This window comes from Manis pentadactyla, chromosome 16 (assembly GCF_030020395.1).
Source record: "Manis pentadactyla isolate mManPen7 chromosome 16, mManPen7.hap1, whole genome shotgun sequence".
Lineage (NCBI taxonomy): Eukaryota > Metazoa > Chordata > Mammalia > Pholidota > Manidae > Manis > Manis pentadactyla.
This window is the reverse complement of record NC_080034.1, coordinates 78,060,554-78,082,062: the sequence shown is the minus strand read 5'-3', so window position 1 is coordinate 78,082,062 and position 21,509 is coordinate 78,060,554. Positions and strand designations below refer to the sequence as shown.

Below are 21,509 nucleotides of genomic sequence, written 5' to 3'. Positions count from 1 at the left end.
TATTCTCTGGAACAGTGTGCACGTAATAGAGATTTTCTGTTCCTCTCCTGGGAAGCCAGGTGGGCCTGATGTGTTGTCTGTGAGCTGTATGTATGTGATGCTTATAGATTTCTTACTAGGGATTTGATTTCTTTTTCTGTAGATCTATTCAGATAACCTAATTCTTCTTGAGACCATTTATGGTAATTTGTATTTTTCTAGGATGTTGTCTACTTAGTCTAATTGTTCATTTAGTTGTTTACAGAATTCTTTTAAGATTTTAATCTCTTCTGTATTAATAGTTATGTCACATTTTTTTCATTTCTAATATATTGCCTTTCTTAATTTTGCAAGGTTGTCTCTTCTGTTAATTGTTTTCATAGTCAGCTTTAGTGTTAGTCCTCCCAAGTTTATTAATTGTCTTATCTTTTTATTATATTTCCTTCATTTTACTTCTTTTAGGTTATTTCCTGACTTGATAGTTTAACTCTCACTTTCCCACGTTTCTTACTAATATTTGCTTATAAGATTCCATGATTATTCAACTCACTAATAGCACTCTTCGGGAATGTTTGTTCACAGTTACCAGTGTACCTAACTGTCCTTGCTTCCTGCCCATCTCTGTCCATCCAGCCCATGAAGATACTACGAGACTGGACAGCTGCCTTGTCAGAATCCAGGCGCACCACCTAGTGTATTTCCTAGGCACATTCATTTTAGTCATCGGCAAACAGCCGTCTGAACTCTTTAGTCCTCAGGATCACCAGCTTATCTTGTAGGCATTCACAAATTCTCCTTTCAGCATGTATTTATACAGCAGAGGGGCAAAATCTACCTTGTGTATTTCTCAAATAACAATAGCAATTGTGATTCTTGATTTATTTGCAAAATCCTTTCTCTGAATAAAGATGCAGTGTGTTCCGTCTGGCTCAGGGCTGAGGTTTCTACTCTCCCTTTCCAATAGCTATGCTCCCCTTTTTAATCTGAAATATATTCTCCTTGAAGTAAAAGACCAAAATGAGATGGGATTTTGAGAACTTCTGATGTCTTCATGTCCTTTCCTGTCCTTTCGCTAGAAATTGAGCTAAAACAGCGTGTCCTTTCTGGCCTTGAACTGTTTTACCAAGTACGTTTCATTTTAGTCTTCAGGTTTTCTGCTGTTCTCCTTACAGGCTGCGGGCACTTTTGCTTCCTGTTTTAACAGATGCATTTAAACCACCTCCACTGACGATCTCCCAGTGATACAGGACTTCTCTTAACCTCTCAACTCTCAGTCTCTTTATCTCCAAAATGACAAGGTTGGGCTGGGAGATCTACAAGTTCCCACCTAGCCCTGAAAACTGGCCTCTCCTGCAGGAAAGGCACCTGCTTAGTCCAGCCCCATGCGTCTCCATCTCTGAAACCCATTGACGTTCTTCATGTTCCCAAGACCCCTTTGTGCTGGCTATGAATTCTGTGTCAAAGCAGGAAAATAGAAGGGCTGAGAGGAAAAATTAATGCTAGTAAAACATAATTTTTTCTCCAAATGGGAAAGGGAATTTGAGAAGAAAACTCTGAGGGGAAGCATAGGTGGGCTGGAAGTTCAGCCGTGTGTCCTGGGGTCACATCTTTCTCATCTGTCAGTCAGGTGACCTGTGTGGGCACCTCTCACCCTCAGAGCCACTGTTTGATCAGCGACCTAACAAAAACTAGGGTAAAGCTATCTTTACTTTTCAGTTCACAGGGTAGATGTGAAGTTGAAATGAAGTGTGAAACATGTGAACTGTCAGGCACCCTGCAAACTTAGGGAGCTCTACTGCTGTGGACTGTAGAGATTCAGTTCTACAAAAGGCAAAAATGACTGTACTCACAAGTTCTGTACTACTTTATCTTTTGTAATCAACATAAAAGTTATTCAGTGGGCTTCTTTCTCTCTATAACTGAGTTTTAGAACTTTCTGAATCTTTGCTCTATTGCAATACATAGGAAAGCCTTGCCCCAATATAAAATGTCATCCAGACAAGAGGTATAATTGTTTGTATGATTCACATTTCACAGGGTTCTTTGTCATCTGTTATCTGCTCAGTCTTCACCATTTCACAGACATGAATTCAAACACCCAGTTCATTTTCATAATGGTGTTTTCCCAGTGAATGAAATGGATGATTGCTAAAAGCAAATGATTGGTTTTAACATTTTCTTTAAACAATGCACATGCAGACATGAGCCGGTTTCCCCCAGAGGCAACTTGAGACTTACAAATCAAGATTGTAGAAAATAACTTTCTCCCATTTTATGGCAACCTCCAGGCCAGATTTTCCTACCATGGGAGAATTTGTCCTTGTGCCCACAGAATGAGCAAGAGACAGGCTCTTTCTCAATGGCCCACAACCTATCTGTGTGAAATACTTAATACGCCATTGCATACACAAATTGGGCATATGTTACTGAGCTCACTGTGAGTTGTCCATTCAAAGAGAAATGCTAATTTGGTGAATAATTTCCTTACAGCTTCTCACTGACCAGCATTGTAGCATGTCCCATGCCTACCCGAAATAGGCAAGGAGGCGGAGATGCGGACTTGGCTCAGACAAATGAGTATTCACACCCTGAAACCAGGGTTCTTCCAGCAAGAAAGAAAAGAAGCTGATGCAGGGGTTTGGAGTAGCCACAGTCAGCGCTGGTCAGGGCCCTCTCAGCAGTTTACCCTCTCCACACACCTCAGGCCCTGCCCACTGGGATTATCACCATTCTCAAAACTTAGCATGTGTCTCATTTTTCCAATCATTCTCTCTTCCTTTACTGTATGCCTGCAATGCCTGTACTCTGCCTTCAGAAACTTGGCTCTTCACACCCGGTGAGGTCTGAGCTGCTTCTGATACATGTAACAGTGTTAGCCCTCCACCAGGCTGTGTGTTCGTAGTGCATTCCTCTCTTCTGTTTCTTCTGTCTCTGTCATGGTTGTACATACCTTCTTGGCTTCTCTTCCAGTAGAATTCAGGGGCCCTTATTTCTGTCATTCTTGTTCTTCCCATGGCCCTTATTACAGTGCCTTGAATCTAGCAATAAATCTTGGCCTAATTAAGGCAAATGTAACTTAACAGTGCACCTGTTTGCTTTGCAGGTCTGTGCTGCCAGCATAGTCTCCCAGGATGGTGACCAGAACGGTTTTATGGGGAGAGTGGATGAAGGCGTCGATGAATTTTTCACTAAGAAGGTGACCAAAATGGATTCCAAGTGAGTTCAGTCATTTCACTAATACTATTTAATTCACATTTAAATTACTAACAATTACAATTAAGCTTAGAATACTAAGGCTCATTTATTTTATATATATATGTCATAAATATTTATTTTTATTGCTTATTAATTTATTATAATAAATTATGTATAAAACTCCAGGCCAGTAATATCACTGGCAACTGGGGACTTGATAGCAGTGCAGATTCTCAGACCTACTGAATGAGACTTGGGACATGGGGTCCGGCAGTCTGTGCTTCAATAAACCTCCCAGGGTGTGTGGAGACATGCATCTCGGTTTAAGAACCATTGTACTAGCCTACAATGGACCACAACAGACACCATCCCAAGGTATTTTTTATGGCTTTATCACCTTCACCTGAATGATTCTGTTACAGGGCCATGAGCTTTGACAGCTGAAATTACTTACTTGTAAATTCTCCTTGTTCATAATTCCACGTATGTGGGGCTACATCACTGTTGGTGGCACAGCCTTGACAGGGTCAAAAGAGGCTTCAGGGTTTGCCTCTTAAATAAGTTCTGTCTGCATTTTCTTATTACTAAATGGAGTTTTCTTCAAAATACAATTCAATGAAATGGTACTTTTGTTATCTGTTGTTTAACTTAAAACACTCCAGTTTTTAATCATGGTTTGTACCAAGGTATTTAATCCCCAACTAAATGCAGAACCATCCCAAAGTTACTCTTAATGTGGATTTGTGTCTGTGAAGTATTCTTCACCTTGAAATACCAAATACAGGAATGAACTTAAGCCTTACTGATGAGCTGAGGGTGGGCAGGCTGGGCACAGATGGGGAAGAAACTAGTCTATTCTATAGATTGATGAGTCTTATCTTGTCTCAGCAGGATGGTGAGGTGGGAAGTAAGGAAAATTTTTATATCCATAACAGTATAACTTACTGAGTGTTATAAACTTTAGGACCTGTTATTTGTCTTCTTTGACACTGGCCTTGAAGGTGGACATACTAGGTAAAAATCTATTCCTCTCTCCTTTAGGAACCAACCTAAATGTCATTTTTTCTTTGAATCTCTACCATGACTGTTCCTTCCCCACCAAATTAATTGTTCTTTCTCTACTGCTGACTCGGTGCTTTTATTCATCCTCTGCACACATCCGTTAGAGCGTATATGATCCTGTGAGTGTTTGGTTTTTAATTTTTTTACAGTGTGAGGAATGGATGGATATATTCTCAGTGAAAGAGATTCAAACAATACCAACATAAACAGAGCTAAATGGGAAAGTCCCTTTTAATGATTTGCTTTCAAGTCTCTTTTTTCCCCCCATAGAATGCTGTTCTTCCGCCCTTGGTCTTATTTTTCATTGTAACTTCAGTGTATGACACATCTATAATATATAGTCCATCTTCAGTCATAATTGGTTGAATGAATCGAGACAATCTTGGCCTGTTTCCTCATAAACTACAGGCACCATTGCAGGCTCGCCTCTTCCTAAACTTTGGAAATTGATATGCAGTTAGCAGAAAGGTTTATGCGCATTTGATCTGGGCCTTTTTCCAAACAAAAGCCCATTTCCTTTACCCTTTCCCCCCATCCATTTCTCAACTTCCTGAACATTCTCTCTGTGGTAATCCCCCCCTAACACTCATTGTCTGTCTTCTCCCTTGTTGCCTCTCAGTGGTGTTGCATTTAAGCAAGGATCCAGATCTGTGGGTTGAGAACTGAGGGTGGATTGCAGGTGTTATCTGCTGATTACTGAAGTACTTCTGTGGGTTATGAGGAAATCTGGCTCTTTTCAGTGCTTGCCAAGTTAAAGGAGGTCCTCACTCCTGTGTCTTGAGTGAGGCTGGCTGTGCTGGGAGTCCCTGCAAGTGCAGAGGCCCTGGACTGGAGCATTTCAATGTTTAAAAGGCTCCCCTCTATTCCCGGTCCCACCACTGACATCTTCAGATTCCTATTCTTAATTGTGTGCCTCAGTTTCCTCCCCTGTGTCTGTAATACTCTATATTCCTCTCTATTTTCCTAAGTGCAGTGACTCAAGTCAACCTGTTAAAATGCTTCAGAATAATTGCTTTATAAGCAGCAGTCTCCATATTTATATTTTGGCTGATTCTTGCTAGAACTTTAATTCCTGTAAAACCAACAGGATTGGTTCTTTTGAGTCCCAGGCGATCATCAGCAAGAGGCCTAGAGTCCCTTGAGCTCAGTGAGGGAGGAGATGAGAAGAAAAAGCGAGATTCTCGGAAAAGCAGCTTTCTCCAGTTAATCAAATCGCGGTCCAGGCCTGAGCGGCCGCCAGCAGCCCTGGCAGCGGAAGAACCCTCCTCGCCCAGAGGGGCCGTCAGAGGCCCAGCCGTGGACCCACCCAGGAAGGACATGAAGGCAGCTGAGCACAGCGGCGACCCTGAGCGGGTGGAGGAGACGAGGACACCCGACTCCCGTGAAGAAGGTCAAGGGGCAGGCGCGGGGAAGGCCGAACGGAGGGACGGCAGGAGCAGCCCCGACGGAGGGCGACGGTACGGGGTCCAGGTGATGGGGAGCGGCCTGCTGGCAGAGATGAGAGCCAAGCGGGAGAGGAGGGCCGCACACGCGCCGCAGGTGAGGGAGGGTCTGCTGGGCTCGCCTGTCCCTTGCTTGGTAGCATTGGTTTCATGGGCGAGGGAGGATCAGAAGAGGAGCCCATCAGTTCAGTGAAAGTCCCGAACCTAACTTTTTCCTAAAGAGCCCGGAGCACGGATCACGAAGGCCTGGCACCGTTTTCCCCTTGGCACCAGGGCCGCACTCCCCCAGCCGCGGAAGGTGGGTCGTTGGCTGGGCACACAAGGCCTTGCCCCGCCTGTCCGGGTGCTCCCCGCGTGTGTCATAGAAGCGTGCGGCAGCTGTTCCGGGGCGACGCTTAAATCTGGGGAAGAAAATTTAAGTCTGTTGAACCCAAATGGAGACCTGAGGGTGCCAGGAGATAGAACTGACGGGCAAATAAAAAATTTTGAAGCTAGACTCTAATTATGAAAAGGTGGGTCCATTTTTCAGTTATTCCATAATTTATGCCCTTTTCCAAACCTAGAAATTCCTTGCTATAGTCCGGATATAAAAGTTAAGAGAAAAAAAATCAAGGCATTCTGTTAAAATTAACTGAATAGTAATGAATACCTGGCCATTAGTTTTGTCTATTCCTAAGAAGATACACTTCATAGTTTAAAAATTGCTGAATTTCCCCAAAATCTGGCTTCATGCATTATTTATTCTTTGAACCTCTTTTTAAAGTATAAGCTGTGGGTTTTTTTCCTCCCCTTCTTACCTCTGTTTTCTCCTGCAGCTGCTCGACAGATTGTGCCTTTACTGTGATCACAGTTAATTATCCCCATGTTTAACCCAGGTTTGGGTTCCTGTGCATTATCCTCAGCCCTTTTACAATGGTAAAACTAGGTTCTCCAAAGAAAGGAAAATTGCACACCTTTTCATGAGAAGCATCAGAATAAAAATATTCACACCAGTGAACCCTTGATTTTTCAGAAAGTAAATGGTAAACTATATGCCATGATATGGAGAGCTGTTTTAATTTACTTCTAAACAAATTATTATTTCTACATTAAATCCTGCATCCTGCATGATTTTACAACTAGTCACCATAGTTCATCCACCAGCACCTTCCTTCTCCAGCAATGTCCTGGTCGCAGATCCCCCCTCACTCACTCACTGACCCTTGGAGAAGGGCTGGAGCTGGGGGTGTACAACTATATTCTGTTCATTTAACAAGGGAGGCATGATATGGCCTTCCCTGGCCAGAATGCTGAATAAATATTGTGACCACAACATTGGTGAGTCAGACACCCAAGGAAATGTTTAAATTTTAATCCATTTTATAGAATTTCTTTACAACAATGAATATGCTATATTCACTAATGAGCTGTTTATTCTATCTGTTTCCATTGATGAACAGCTGCCTTTTGGTAGAAAGATGAGAAGTGCTAGAGGGTTATTTCCATGTGCTTTGGATTGGATATATAATTGGCTCAAAGTGGCAAAATTTATAGGGTTTAGAATTTTTATTTATTCAAAGCTTGTACTATGATGTCTCTGTGCCGTCTAGTGTCTATTTAAAATAACAATAGTAAAAAACCTCAGTGTTTTAAAGAGTAAATAGTTTAAAGAGTAAAATAGTAGAAAGCTTCAGTGCTTAAAAGTCAGAGGTGTTCTGTCAGAAAAATAAAATTATAAGAGAAAGGTTTTTCAAAATTAGTTTTAGAATATTTTCCCCTTAAGTTTTTTAAAAAGTTAGGGACATATTCTTTATAAAATCAGGGACATAAGCATCAGTGGTCAAATGTACTGTTTGTTGACAAAAATATATACATGGTGTCTTCACTCTCCTTTTGAGTAATTCTCTACACTGTCCACATTTAATACATGTGTAAAGCTGTGAAAATGAAAACACGGCATTTATCATTTATTAACAAGGGAGAGTAACAGGTATTGAATGGTTACACCTTTTCTTCTGGGGCCACCTGGTTAGCTACCTGCATTCAGAGAATATTTACATTACACTATTTCATCCTGATTCTGCACAATCATTTTTGGTATTTATTTAGAAATCCTGCGAGGAAAAAGTAAAAACAACTCCTAGGATTATATTTGAAATGCAGACAAGTGAGGCGCTTAGGGTATAAAATTTAGGGAGGTGCTTCCCCCACACCTGCATGAGCCTGAAAGGGCAGGTCTCCTTTTAAATTTGTGCCTGACACCTTGCTTGACTCACCGTTTCCCTGGCCTGTTTAAATAGCCCACATTACCGTTTTTTGTCTGAGAACAAACAACACACGCTTGCCTTCTAAGAGACTGTAAAACACTGGGGCAGGCACTATGCAGTTGATGACTGGCCAGACCAGTTGATAATGTCCGAACCATTATCCTGTGGACAGCCCTAGCTTACGGGTGCAGGCACTCCCTGCTGGTCCATGCTGGGACTCTGTGGCTGGCCCCCACGCTGTCCTAGGCTCACTGCGTTCTAGGTGCAGCCCCTCCCATGGGGAATCCTTTCCTCGGGATCACTTTACCAAATGATGCCCAGTAACATGCCTGTTCTAGCTGTGGTACCCGTGTGCACATTTATTCTCAAAGATCTCTTCAGTGCCCTAGGCAATGTAGAACTTTGGTGGTCTTGCTGGAAAATTCCTCAGCATTCCTGTCATGTCGCGTGCCTCCTCTCGCAGATCTGGCACTCCTGGCAAGTGAATGGCTATGGCAGACTGGTAAATGTGGTAAATAAGTCAGATTCAACCATGCTTCAAGTAATCCCTCCTATATCATCAGTAGCCATTTAAAGCTAGGAATTGAAGACATATGTTTGCTTTTCAGGTTTTTCAGAAGCATGTATTGAGCAGGAATGGGCAGGGCTTAGGAATCATCTTGCCTCCTGATCTCCCTGCCCACTTTATCTTTGTTTTTAGAAAGGAAGTAGATGAGTATCATCTTTGTCAGTAGGATTCTTAGGTATTTTTAAGCAAACAGTAGGCTTTTCTTTTCATATTTTTTTGTATCGAAATGCGGATGCTCCGATGTGGACTTTACTGTAAGGAAGACATTGATTCTGAGCTTTATCAGTCACGACTCCTACCCTGATGCAATGGTGTCTGACCTTCCCCACCCTTGCCACCACAGACCCCTTCCATCTGGAGTTTCTGTTGTTCTTTTTAATGAAGTCTGGCCTGTTCATCTGTATTTGCCTCCTAAACAATAGATCTGTGTCCTTTGGTTCTGCCTCATTGGCAAGGAGGACCCTGCCCATTTTAGGGCCCCTTCACCTATTTTGTATAGTGAAGTTGAAAAGATTTCCACTGCTTTTAAAACTTGGTTTTGGGGATTCAACTTGGAGAGGGTACTGTGAATTTATAGAGTGTCAGCAGCTCCATCACATGGAGCTGAAGGGGCTGCATAGGTGTTCAGAGAATAACAGGAAGCAGGAAATGTCACCAAGCCCTCTGGCTTCCCCTGACCCCATACACCTCTCATCTGTGGGGATCACTGTGAGGGACTGGCCACACTTTGGACCCCGAAGCGTAAAAACAGAAAAGTACATGTTCCTCAAAGTTTTGTCCCAGCAGGAGAGCCTCAGGGTAACCGAGAGGTCAGATTACAGTCAGTGTAACAGCGGTAGCGTTAAGGAGCCCATTTTTTGTTGTCATTTATCATCTACTTCATTCTTTTTTTAACACTTTAAATAAATGTGTATTTTTGGGGATTGGGGGGGTGCTTTAATTTTTAGAAGCTTGGGAATGATGCCTTCTCCCAGGATTCTTCCAGCCTGGTCTTGAGCAGCACAGAACGGGTGGATGGAGGTGGTGCAGGTAAGTCAGGCCAATACCTGCCTTCTGGTTCTGCGTCTTATATGTGATTGACAGAAGAAAAATTAAGATGGGGAGGCAAGACTGGGCCTTTCATGTTATGTGCTCTCAGCTTTCACACATCTCTTCGCCTGCTCCATCCCCAGGGTCATGTCTCCCACAGTAGCTTTGTGTCTGGATAGGGCACTTTTTCTGATTTCTCCAAGAGAAGAAATTTCACTGAGAAGAACTCCCAAACTGGGCATTTAGGGAGGGGGGCGGAGGTGCTGACACGGCTAGTGTCTGTAAAAGTAAGCCATATATGGCATGTGGAAGGTGGGTCTTTTGTTGGATATGAAGGAATCTTCTTCCCTTTCAGCTTGAATATCCAATATCCTTTATCCCTCTGATTTTTCAGGTCTAGTAAAAAAATTAGCTACTCTAGAGGGAAAGTAGGAAGTAACTATTAAATGGCTCATTAGAAACTCATTTTGCTGTTTGAAGTTCTTGGGCTTAACTTTCGTACCTTCATGCCCTAAGAGTTGGGATAGAACTCAGATGTAACCCGCTTAGATTTGCCAGTTGTCTAAATAATGAAGGCAGCAGAAGGGGTGGAGGTGGGGTGGGAGATCGTATCCCTCAAGCCCTTCTCATTCAGCGTGAGGTTGTGGACCTCAGCATAGTCCTCCTCACTGAGGACCTGCAGCCTGACCCCTAATGGATTAATGTCCAGAAGTGAGGTGCCTGTGGGTGGTTCTGCCAGTACCTTGTGCCAGATCTAAGAAGGATCTGAGTACAGCTATGGGAAGAACTACTGGTCTGTCTGTGCATTAGTATGGGCATGCACCCTATGCAGTGTAAGGTTTGTCAATAGGGGTGATCAGAAGAGCAACATCAAATTCATTGCTTTTCTACAAAGAATTTCAGTCTTGGCACCAGCATGTTTTGATTGTGAAAACATGCTAGAATAAGCATGTTTCTGTTCTAAAATATCTCTGATGAGAAATGATTATAGCAGTTTGTACGAGACTTCCTAGTGTCAAATGATTAGTTTCTTTCAACTTTGATTTTTAAAGTGCTTTTTGTACTGTTTTCATTGTAGTGCCCAAAGTGCACCCAGGTCTTCCAGAGAGCCGCTTTGGCTTGGGAACACCAGAACCCAAAGGGGAAGCGGGCTCCGGGCCTTGGAGCTCCTGCAGCACACCTACCAGCCCCAAGTCCCTCCTGCAGTCCCCCAAACCCAGCCTGGCGGCACGGCCCACCATCCCACAGAAGCCAAGAACTACCTCGCGGCCTGGTAAGGGTTTTGCTGGTCAAGGAGCTACACCTTGACCAGGTGGCCTCCCAGGGCAGCTGGACTGGCACTCCGCAGATGGTTCCAAGGGCTGCTGGTGAGCATCGGCCCAGGGGGTCTGCAGGAGGGTGTCATGAGAAACCTGCCAATCACTCCAGACAAAGGCTGAAGGGTTCCTTTGTTCAGCAGCAAGGCCCACTGACTCAGAGGTTGTCCTTGCATTTGGGGCTATGCCGGGTTGGAGGACAAGACTGGAAAAACAGCCTGTGTTGTGTTGGCCCGTCTGCAGTGCTTGATTTAGCTCTCTGAAATCTACCTCCATGCTGGGCACCTTTCAGTTTAAGGAGGGGAATACAAATAGGGAAAGCCTAAGTTCCTATGTTTTTACCCCATATTCTGTGTAACACTCAGGGTTTAGAACAGGTCTTGGCGAACTATGGGCCTGTTTTTTGTAAATAAAGTGTTACTGGCACATAGTCACACCGTTTATGTACATGTTTCTGGCTGCGTTTGTGCCAGAATGGCTGATTTTGAGTAGTTCTGCAGAGTCTACAGTGTGTGCTGTTTGGCCCTTTACGTGAAACATGTGCTGACTCTGAGTTTAGAAATCTGATGATAGAAGAAACTAAAAAATACTAGAAACTGATTGGGCTCTGCCTTACTCTTTCCTGCAACTGCCTCGTTTCCCTATCAGGTTTTTTTTTCTTTTTCCCAGCTTTCTATTATAAGAATTTATAAACATAGAAAAGTAGAATGGTAATATAATGAACCTCTTCACTTTATTTCCCCATGAAAATTAGGCAAATAAGGATAGAGATATGTAGGTCATGCCCATCATCATCACCGCCAGTCCTGATTGAACACGCAGCTCTGTGTCGGGCGCTGTTCTAACCTCTCTGTGTGGATAAACTCTTCGTATCCTCACCACAGCTCCGTTTACAGATGCGGAATCTAAGGCATGGAGACGTCGACTTTGGCAAGTCACGCAGCTAGTGGGTAGCAGCCAGACCCTAGGGCTTCACCACCCAGAGTGGTGACCTCTCTTCTACTGGGCATGTGTTCAGGAAAGCAAGGTGCCAGCCTCTCCCTGGGCATTCGTCAGTATGCAGATGATTTGGGGAGAATGAGAAAAAGGCATTTTTCCCATTTTCTCTCAATCATTGCTTTCATTCACTGAGCAGGCCAGCCTGATCAATACTCTCTGGTCTTTGCAGCCCATTGGTCCCTCAAGAAACCAGTGCACAGTCTCCAAGGAGAGGCCACAAAGAAACGGGGACACTGGGGCCACCTCAGGCAGCCAGCCCTTGAAGCAAACTACTTAGAACTTCCTAAGTCTGCTCACCAAACCCAGACTCACTGTGATGGGGACCACAAAAAATGTCTCGGTGCACACAAAGTATCTTCATAATAGAAAGAGTGGGAAGTATGAAGGCAAAGAAAATAGTTAAAGAAATTTTTGCAAATGATGACTAATCAAAAGCAGGTTGGCATTTTTGTCAGCAAGGTGTGTCTCTAGGCTGAACTAGGGAAACAACTCTTACAAATAAGATGAACCTGATCTTGTTTGTAGAGTATTTTGGCTCCCCAGTTGCTAATGCTGAAAACAAAACTAACTGGAGTCCCAATATGCTGTTGCAAGAAGCTTTTATTTTAGTTCATTTGCTAAATGTATTCATTTATTTCTTAGCACTTAGATATGGAGAAGTATGTTTTTATAGAGCTTGAGAATTCAGCAGGCATTTTCAAATACACCATCTCACTTCCTCTCCACAGTTCTGAGAGATTGTCAGGGTAGGTAGAGTTATTCTCACAGTGTCTTGTCACACGTGTGCTTACGTAGTGCAGCATGTAGTAAACTTGGTTGGAATTCTACGCTGAAGAGAACCTGACTGAAGGCTGTCTCCTCCCGCACACGCACACACACACACACACACACACACACACAGGCATGCAGGCATGTGTGGGTGTGTTCACGCACACACATGTACCTGACGAGTATTGCTTACCTAGCTGGTAAGAGAGCAGAGAGCTCAATTCAACAAATCCTTTTAGAGTGAAACAGCACAGACTTTAGAATTAAGAGACTAGAGTTCTAATCCTAGCTATTTTGCCATCTTTTTACTTTACCGGGTCATTTAATCTCTTCTTTTGTGCAGCATTCACCAAAGTCCTGTCCAGTTCTTAAAGTCCGTGACTCTAAGTTACTCCTAATGGTTGCAATATGTGTATCTAGGTACACGTTCCCATATTCCTGCATGCACTTCCTCACTGGATTTGACAACAGGTAAAAGCATTGGGTTATAAATGTTACATATTTTCAAAAAATCGAACACCTTTGTGTTTGAGACAGAAGCAACATTTAGTTCATTTGTAATCTAATTTTTAAAAGTCAGCTCATGGAAATAATGTGCCTGTTAGATGCACATCTATGAAGTTCAAGGATTTTAACATTTCCTAAATATTTAAACATAAAAATGCTTAAGGATTTTAAACTTTCATAAACGTGAAACTAATTTTTGGACAGGAAAATTCTGTGATGCTTTTTAAAAATTATTAGCCATTTGTATTTAAAGATTAACTGGCTTCTGTTTTAAGAATCCAGTTTGTGGAACAATTTGACGCATGTGTTTGTGTCTCCCTAGAGGACGTCCCGGACTCTCCGTCCGGCCCTGGTTCCCCTAAAGTTGCTCTTCTCCCACCTGTCCTGAAAAAGGTTCCATCAGACCAGGAGAGAGGCAGCCATAGCAGCCCCCAGCACAGTCCCAGGACATTTTCCCAAGAAGGTAAGACATTTTTTCTCTGGGTTTTCCCTCTGCTAGGAGAGTCATTTCAACAGAAAGGAATTAATCCTGGACCTAGCAAACATCTAAGGGTTTGTTTAAGTCAGCATCTCTTGGATTAAATTTTTGGAACCAGAGCAGTTGCTTTGTTCAGAAATTTGATTCAACGTTATGGTTGACATTGCCCTTTAATAAAGGACCATATACAAAGAACGAAAAGCCTAACAGGCACCTAACGCAAAGGCCTAACTTTTTTGAGGTAATAATCACCACGTGCTCCTGCACTGGCCCCCAGCGTATTAGGAGTTCCTTAAATATTATTTTGTGACTTTATTTCCAAGGTCCATATTTCTAAGCAGAGATTCCCCTTGTTGTAAATGACCTTTGCTGTGATTCAGGAGCTGCTCACCCAGACCTGAGAGACGTCACAGCTCTTTTTCCTTGCTCAGTCATGAGATCAAATGTTCTGCTTCTCAGAAGCATGGCACCTGCGTGGACACTCTAAGGCCATCACCACACCACTTTGCTCCTTTTCATTTGCTAGGATACGAGCAAAGCAAGATAATCCTGGGACTTGAATGCTGTCGCCCAGAATTGGCCCAAGAGTTGTTACCAGTGGAGTTGAGGTGTATTTGGGGTGGGTCCAGCACCCCACCATTTCTTTCCCACACCTCCCTTTTTCTCTTAAATATACAGTTAACTGTTGGGTTCTGTCCTTCATAAAGCATAATGTAATTGCAGTCTCTAAGCCCCACCAGTAAAGAAATTTTAGAGTCACACAAGTCATTACCCATGTCCAGTTGGCCCTCGTTGAAGTTTGGGGTTGTTTTGTTTTATTTTAGATTTGTTTTTATGGTTTAGAATTCTTTGACCTTTGTAGCTTTGACATCTTCCTACATTGCCTATTTTTTTAATTACTAGTTTGGGTTGAAATTAATAGAAAGTGTTTCTGAGTACGATCTTTGTGACTTAGGATTCTAATTAAAAAAATAACACAGCCTGCTTTCTCACCTCCGTTCTTCAGATTTATTTGGTGGGTACAAGTTTCACTCGCTTACTGGCTATAAATAAAAGAAGATTGGATTTTGAGCGAAGCTGGTCATATACCACTTCTGTCAAACCGAGAAACTAAAGCAATGAAAGGTGGCTGGGAATCATTTCACAGGGAATAAATAAATAGAGGGTTTGGTGTTACGGCCACAGCCTTTGGAAGTCCTGGTGTCAAAGAAGAACCTCTGGTGGTGCCAGATCAGGTGACTTGAAGCAGCAAGTGACCCTGACAGCGCTCCTGTGCCACAGTGGTCCTCCCCCATTCTCACCCTCATTTTCCCTCCTTTCTGCGACGACTGACTTTGTGTCTTTACTTATAAGGAAGCTTTGAAAATGTCTGAAAGAACCCTGTTGTAGAGAAATTGGAGGGGTGAAGGGGTGGTTGTCCATCTTGTCAAAAGCAATTGAAATATGGAAGGATTAAAAAGAGGTCAGAAGGTTGAATAAAAAATTAATCGCTTAACGTTTTTTAAAAGTAATGTATTCTAGATGCCTGTATGAATAAAACAAGGCCTAGAGTAACCCCCCAGCCTCATGGAAGAATGGGTACTATTGTAGCCTCCGTGGTTAACAAAGTAGGAGAAATCCTGGATGCTGGCAAAATGCCCGTAGGCCCTTGACTAAATCATGTGTTCTTTCCCCAGGCTCTTAGATATGAATGAGCTGCACCTCAGACATTTCAGAGCTTCAGGGGTAGATGTTTGATCCCCTTTCTCACTGCCCCAATAGCAAATATTCTGAATGTCCATACTCCCCATCTGGGGTCCAGAGTAAGTTAATCAGAGGTCATTTGATGGTATCAATGGTTCTGAAATTGGACTGGAAATATGCATGAGGTCTGAGAACAGTGTGTGAATGCACAAGGTGGTAAGATTTTGCCTTCAGTTCATTTATGAGCTCGTCCACTAAGCTGGCCCAGGAATGATAGCCACTTGCGTACCCTGTCCTTTTCTTAAGAAAATATTCCTGATGTGCTTCTTCCTATTTTCCTGTGGATTATTCATGCTGGTTACTTCATTTCCTTGTTCTGTGCCTCCCTGTGGACTAGCGTGCCCATCTAATTTCTGAAACAGGTAAATTACTGTGATTCTTCTGGATTATTCCATAATGAATGTGGTATTTGTTAATCCATCCTGGAATCAAAATGGTAACACTGGGGCCTTTTTGTTAGTACTGTTTTGGGGCAGACTCTGAGCTCACCTCATTTTGCACCACATTTCCATAATGTTGGCTGTTGAATTCTGTAGATGTATCTGTTCTGGACCAACACTGTAAGTTCTTGAATCCTAAGTGGGGTGGGTAAGCTGATGCTTAATTTTTAATATTAATATTCTTTAATATTAATGTCAACACACTGATGTATTTCTTAATGTTAAGGGTAAAATGAATCCCTTTTCCTCAGTAGTGCAAAAAGGAGATTATTACAAAAGACATTCAGATCATGACAGTGGCAAGCCTTCCAGTAGAGGGAAAAGATCTTCAAAACTGTACTCCACCATTGCAGAAGAGGAAGTGAATGCAATTGGGCACAGGAAGTCACAGCCAACAAATGGTTAGAGCCTTCGATTATCATCCCTTGCTGACCCGAAGCTTATGAACTGGCACTAACAAAAACAAACTTTAATTGAGTGACTTCTTTCCTGGGTCTGGGTCAGGGATTATTCATACAGCCAATTTTTTTCTAAATGGCAACAGGATGGTCCTTCATTTGGGGCAAAAAGTATTGACTTCGAAATCTAAAATCAGAAACTCTTATGAGGAGATAAGTTACTTTGGGCTATGGTGACGTGTCCTTTCAAATTTTTGTGATCATGTGAGTTTATATGTATAGATGGGGTCATGCCTCCTATTCTCCTCCTTTATCTCTTTATTCTTCTATTAGATTTAAACTGGATTGGATCACAAATTCTTAGAGTAAACACAATTTAGAGCATATTGGCCCAGAATCTTACCATACACTTCTTCAGGAAAGAATCAATAAAAGACCAGCGACTAAACAGACCCTGCATCATGCACATGATATTTGCACAACAATGCGAATTTTATGGTGGACATTTTATGACCCTTTAGTAAGAAGGAAAAAGTACCAATTAACTTTTCAACCTCTAGGAACGATTTATTCTGTTTTACAGCAGTTACGCTGTGCGGCTTCTGCCTTCCATTTGACAATGTAGTATATTCTGTGATATTGTGTCAGGGGCGGACCATCCCAGGAGACAGGTTTTGAGTCTGCTTTAATCTCCAGTGGGAAATTTTAGAACAAGTACTGCTGATTCAGAGAGGACATGTCTTTTCTGTGATTAAGTACTCATCATTTCCCTGGTTCGCAACTTGTTATAAATATGACCTGACAGTCTTTTAAAGGATTGTATCTTAGTAACATAAAAGGAAAAAAGAATATTAAATAAATAAACTGTAGCTGAGATTTCCTTCAAGGACTCCTTCCCTTAAAATAAGGTACTTTCCTTCCTGTAAAACTTTATTAGAGATTAGCATATGAGTATATGTAGGCTCCCAGAGACGAATGAATGGCTCAGCATTCTGGATATAACTCCATCCCCTTCACTGCCCTCTAAGAAAGCACCCCAGAAGGCAAGTCACTGGAAACGACCTGATTTACAGGAATAACTTCTCTTTATTGCAAAAGGATAAACCATTCTCAAACTTTAGCACTTTAAAGCTGGTAATAAACATCTTGTGACCCCCACTTGTAGCTTGACGTCCCTGTGAGTTATGACACCTCAAGTGGGAACTGTTGTCTTTGGGCACTTGCCTTGGCATAGGTTTATAAAAAGCAACAAAAAAAACATGGACCAGTTCTCCACCAGCAACATCTGAAGCAAGTGTCCTTGGCCAGCACCACTGGATGAGCCATGTGCTCTGACTTGCCTGGTAGTGAGAGACCCGGGTGTAGGTAGTGACACACTGTGCAGGACAGTGAAGTCTGTATTCACAGAGGGTAGAACGTTCTGTTTGCATGGGGTAGCACGTGCCCTAGAGAAAACCAGCTAAGTCATTTCTTCACTTATGAAGGATTTCCTATACAGTAGACCTGTTTATAGATACGTGGGTGTAAGTCTTCTCTCTACAAGAGATATTCTTTGATGTTTTCAAGGAAATCCTTTATCTTCAAGTCACAGAAAAATTAAACACCCAAGACATCTATTTTCTGAAGAGACACAGAATTATTTTTTAGAGTACATCAGATGAGAAACTCTTGTCTCTATATTGTCGTTTTTGATAAGGACATGCAAAGTTACATAAGTTTGGGAAATTTACATACAAATTACTGTGTCAGGTGACTTTTATCACATGATTATTAACAAGACACCCTTGATGCAATGCAATCTTTATGAAGCCTCTCAAAGCACTTTATACAACACACAAAGAGACCGCCTCCAATACTACAATGATCAGCCAGTAAGGCTTTGAGTTAGAGTAACAAGACCAAAGACTGGTTGGTAGAAGCCAGATCATAGAAAGGCAAGAAATTCTGCATCTGTCTCAGATTTTTCCGTGACCTCTTGGGCTGCATCAAATTTTGATGAAACTAAATAGGACCATCTTGTATTGCTTTTCTGCCTTGAGTTTTCTTGAAATACTGACAGGAACCTTAAAGGTTATTTTTACAGGAGCTTCAATTAAAGTCAATTTAAGTATTATGTTTTAATTTTATTTTGTTAGTGCCGATTCCTAGCACTTGGATTGTCTTCACCCTTTAGCAGTGCATAGCGGTCTGCTTTTTGAACAGTACCTGGCTAACAAAGAGCATGGAGTGGAGCAATTCTATTAAACCATGTTGTGTACTTTCCTTTAAGAGCAGCTTTATTTATGCTGAAACAGCTTTCTTATTTTCCTAAATTATGTATCCGTGTAACAAAGAGAGGCTGTTCTCAAAGCATGCTGCATACTTTTATCATGATTATTATGTTTTAATTTGTCTGGCTATTTTAATATTGACTTGATAGGTAAAATGCTTACTTTCTTTGAATGGAAATATTTGTAACTGCATCTTTTATGTTTCATGTCATTTCCTCTCTACATTAAATTATAAGCTGTGATGTTTTCATTAGATTATGTCCTATTTCCTTGAAGAATATAGTTGGTTTTGACATTGTTTGCATTGCAATGTGTCCCGTGTGTCGCCATCCTGTTCTGCGAGTCCTTTTATATGGCCCTTGCTTCTCCCATGATCCAGCCTGTAACCAACATGTCTTTGGCTGCAGCTTATAGTCTGTTAGTCTCTGTTCCGCTTTTTTCACCAGATCTGGGTTCTACTATAAAGAGTTCTTCAAGGGAAATTTAATGGTTGGCATTTTCAGCTCATGCAAAAAAGTATAAAAAATTCAGGGCTGACTACTGAATATTATTTTAAGGTCATCATGTTTTCCTCCTGGGGCATATGATTGATTATCAGTAGAGCTTACAATGGAAAACTCAGATTTTCATATGAATCTCATTCTGAGTTTACATGCACATTTTAGAAGCTTTAACAATTAGCATGTATGTATATATACACACATACACATACACACAAAGTCAAATCATCGTACAGAATGACAGATTTCATGTTTGAGCCTCTCTGTGCCAATTATTGCCACTGTAGTGGGATGTGAATATACATGGAATATTTGTATTGAATCAATTATCTGTTCACTTACCTCAAGTATCTTTTATGATTTTAAAGGTACATGGAGTGGTAATAAATACATGTATAGGTAGATGTATAGAAATGCTATAGCACCTTAACTGTGTGAATACTTGCATTGAAGAAGTGTAGTTAAACGATCTGATATTTTTTACCCTGTGTAGTCAGGCATTAAATCAGGCTGCCTAGGAAAAGGTTGATCTGAATTTTGTAAGTGTTTTAAAATAATGTCTGGAGGTTTAAGTGTGAAGCACCATAATCTTATTTGACTCTTCAGTAATGGGAGCCTGACCAAACCTAACTTCAATGTAATTGTAATTAGCATCCTAATTATTTACAAGCAAGTAGATGCTGCCCAGACTGGAAAACAATCTGACAAAGAACATTCCCCCTACAAAGTCGTTCGCACTAGTGATCTGCGCTAATAAGAGGTCAGGAGGCTGGGAGACCAATGCTTTGGCTTCCAAACTCAACTGACTTGGTTGTGACTTAATTCCTTCATCTCACTATGCTTCAGTTGTCCTGCCCTGAAATGGTGCCTACCTACCACACTAAGTACATCAAATGAGAAACTCTCTCTCTATTGTCCTTTTTGATAAGGACATGCAAAGTTACATAAGAAATGGCAGCCTGATACTAGACTCATGATCATAATCACAATTGGTGGTAAATACTTTTAGAATGAATTTTTAAATAGTGTCACTGCCGTCATCAATTGCTTTGACAGGCCTCTAGAAAGAAAACATGTCATTATTCCTCTCAGTGATTATTATGTTGGACAAACTACAGTCTTTGCTTTCATTAGTGGTACCAAGTCTATGTCACCAACCCAGAAACCAGCCTGGTAAGTCTGTCCTCCCCGTCCACCCTCCCTAGCCTCCCCTCCAATCCTAGAGGACTCAGAAGCCATTATCACTTGGATAGAGACTGAAAGACAGTCTGCTTTTTGCAGGAACAATTCCTATGTTGGATTTATCTGAATTCAGTTAGCCCTGCTACAATGACCCTGGTCCAGGGCTACTTCAGGTTTAGTCTGTGACATCAAACATTTTTGACTGCATGAATTTCTCTGTTTTTAGAGAGTATGCTGATGTGGTGTCATATAACATGATTAGAAATGGGATTTTGAGGAAGCTAAAATACTGGGAAGGATTAAAATATTTTTTGATCTAAGAATTACAGCAAATATGTTTGCTCTCAAGACAAATGTATCACCATGTTTTTTTCTTCCTTTGACCCTGTAGTGTTGGAAATTTATTTTTGAGTTGCTTGATATGGAAGAACAGCTTATTTTGGCTTTAAAATCAAATGAATAAAATTTTCTAGCAGATTTCACTAATAATGCTCTATTTTGAAGTTAGATTATTGCAGTGTCTTCAACATGAAGATATTCTAAGTCTTCTCTACTTCCTTCTGTTCACAGTTCACATAGAAGCATAGAACTTAAAGGACTCTTTGTGTATTGCTATCAAATTGTCTCTGTGATAAAGGGCAAGCTATTTATAGAAAATTATTTACCCTTTTCCTGAAACCTGGCTTGTTAACAACTTTCAAAGCACCAAGTGCGTTTAATTTTTCACCCAATTCAAGCTGAAAAATAAAAATCAATTATAATATTTATTAATTCCTTTTCCTCTCCATCTGAGAATTTGCTCAAAGCTGTTGGGTAAAAAAGGAACCCAAAGTTTAAAAATGACTTAATTTTATGATTGTATTTGAAAGGTTTATCCTTTTCAGAATTTTGGGTAATTTAAATGTAATTATCTAAAAACTTAAATTTTTGTTGTTTAGAGATCAGAATCGGGCCCTAACAGCTGAATTGGCAAGAGACCTACTACTTAAAATGTTTGCATTTTGACTATTAAATTCCATGAGCTTTGACTTCCTGAGACAGTCTTTAGTGGATTAAACATTTAAATAGCCAGTTCCTGGCAGTTGGAATTGGCTTTTTTTTTTAAAGCATAATGCTAAAATAAAAATGATTAGAAGCATCAAATAAGTCCTGGTCCTTTTCCAGGACTGTGTTTCTGGTTGGATCATTGGAACTTCTGAGTAATGAGGTAGCTACCATCTTCTTTCAAGTCATGCAAAATGTGTGGCTTTTGGTATTTTTAGCTTAAGTGGTGTCTATACAATAGGTTTGGTGAGTAATATTTAATAACCCCTAATAGCCCTGTTGGAGTCTGGCATCTGAACCTCTTCCCCAGGTGTGGTAGCAGTGAAGCTACGATCTAATAGGG

General features: G+C 41.4%; 1 protein-coding gene across 9 annotated transcripts in view; it reads left to right on the top strand.

Annotated features, from left to right (window-relative positions):
* Positions 1 to 21,509, top strand: part of CARMIL1 (capping protein regulator and myosin 1 linker 1) — a 356,120-nt gene that overhangs the window by 332,730 nt on the left and 1,881 nt on the right. For 5 of the 9 annotated variants that reach the window (XM_057493799.1, XM_057493797.1, XM_057493796.1 and 2 more), the window contains 6 exons: positions 3,083 to 3,195; positions 5,346 to 5,775; positions 9,440 to 9,521; positions 10,600 to 10,794; positions 13,434 to 13,574; positions 16,024 to 16,173. In XM_057493799.1, coding sequence (XP_057349782.1) covers positions 3,083 to 3,195; positions 5,346 to 5,775; positions 9,440 to 9,521; positions 10,600 to 10,794; positions 13,434 to 13,574; positions 16,024 to 16,173 — 1,111 coding nt within the window. Of the gene's footprint in view, positions 1 to 3,082; positions 3,196 to 5,345; positions 5,776 to 9,439; positions 9,522 to 10,599; positions 10,795 to 13,433; positions 13,575 to 13,969; positions 14,570 to 16,023; positions 16,174 to 21,509 lie in introns of those variants that run through there. The other 4 variants (XM_057493802.1, XM_057493805.1, XM_057493798.1 and 1 more) reach the window with 3 other exon arrangements.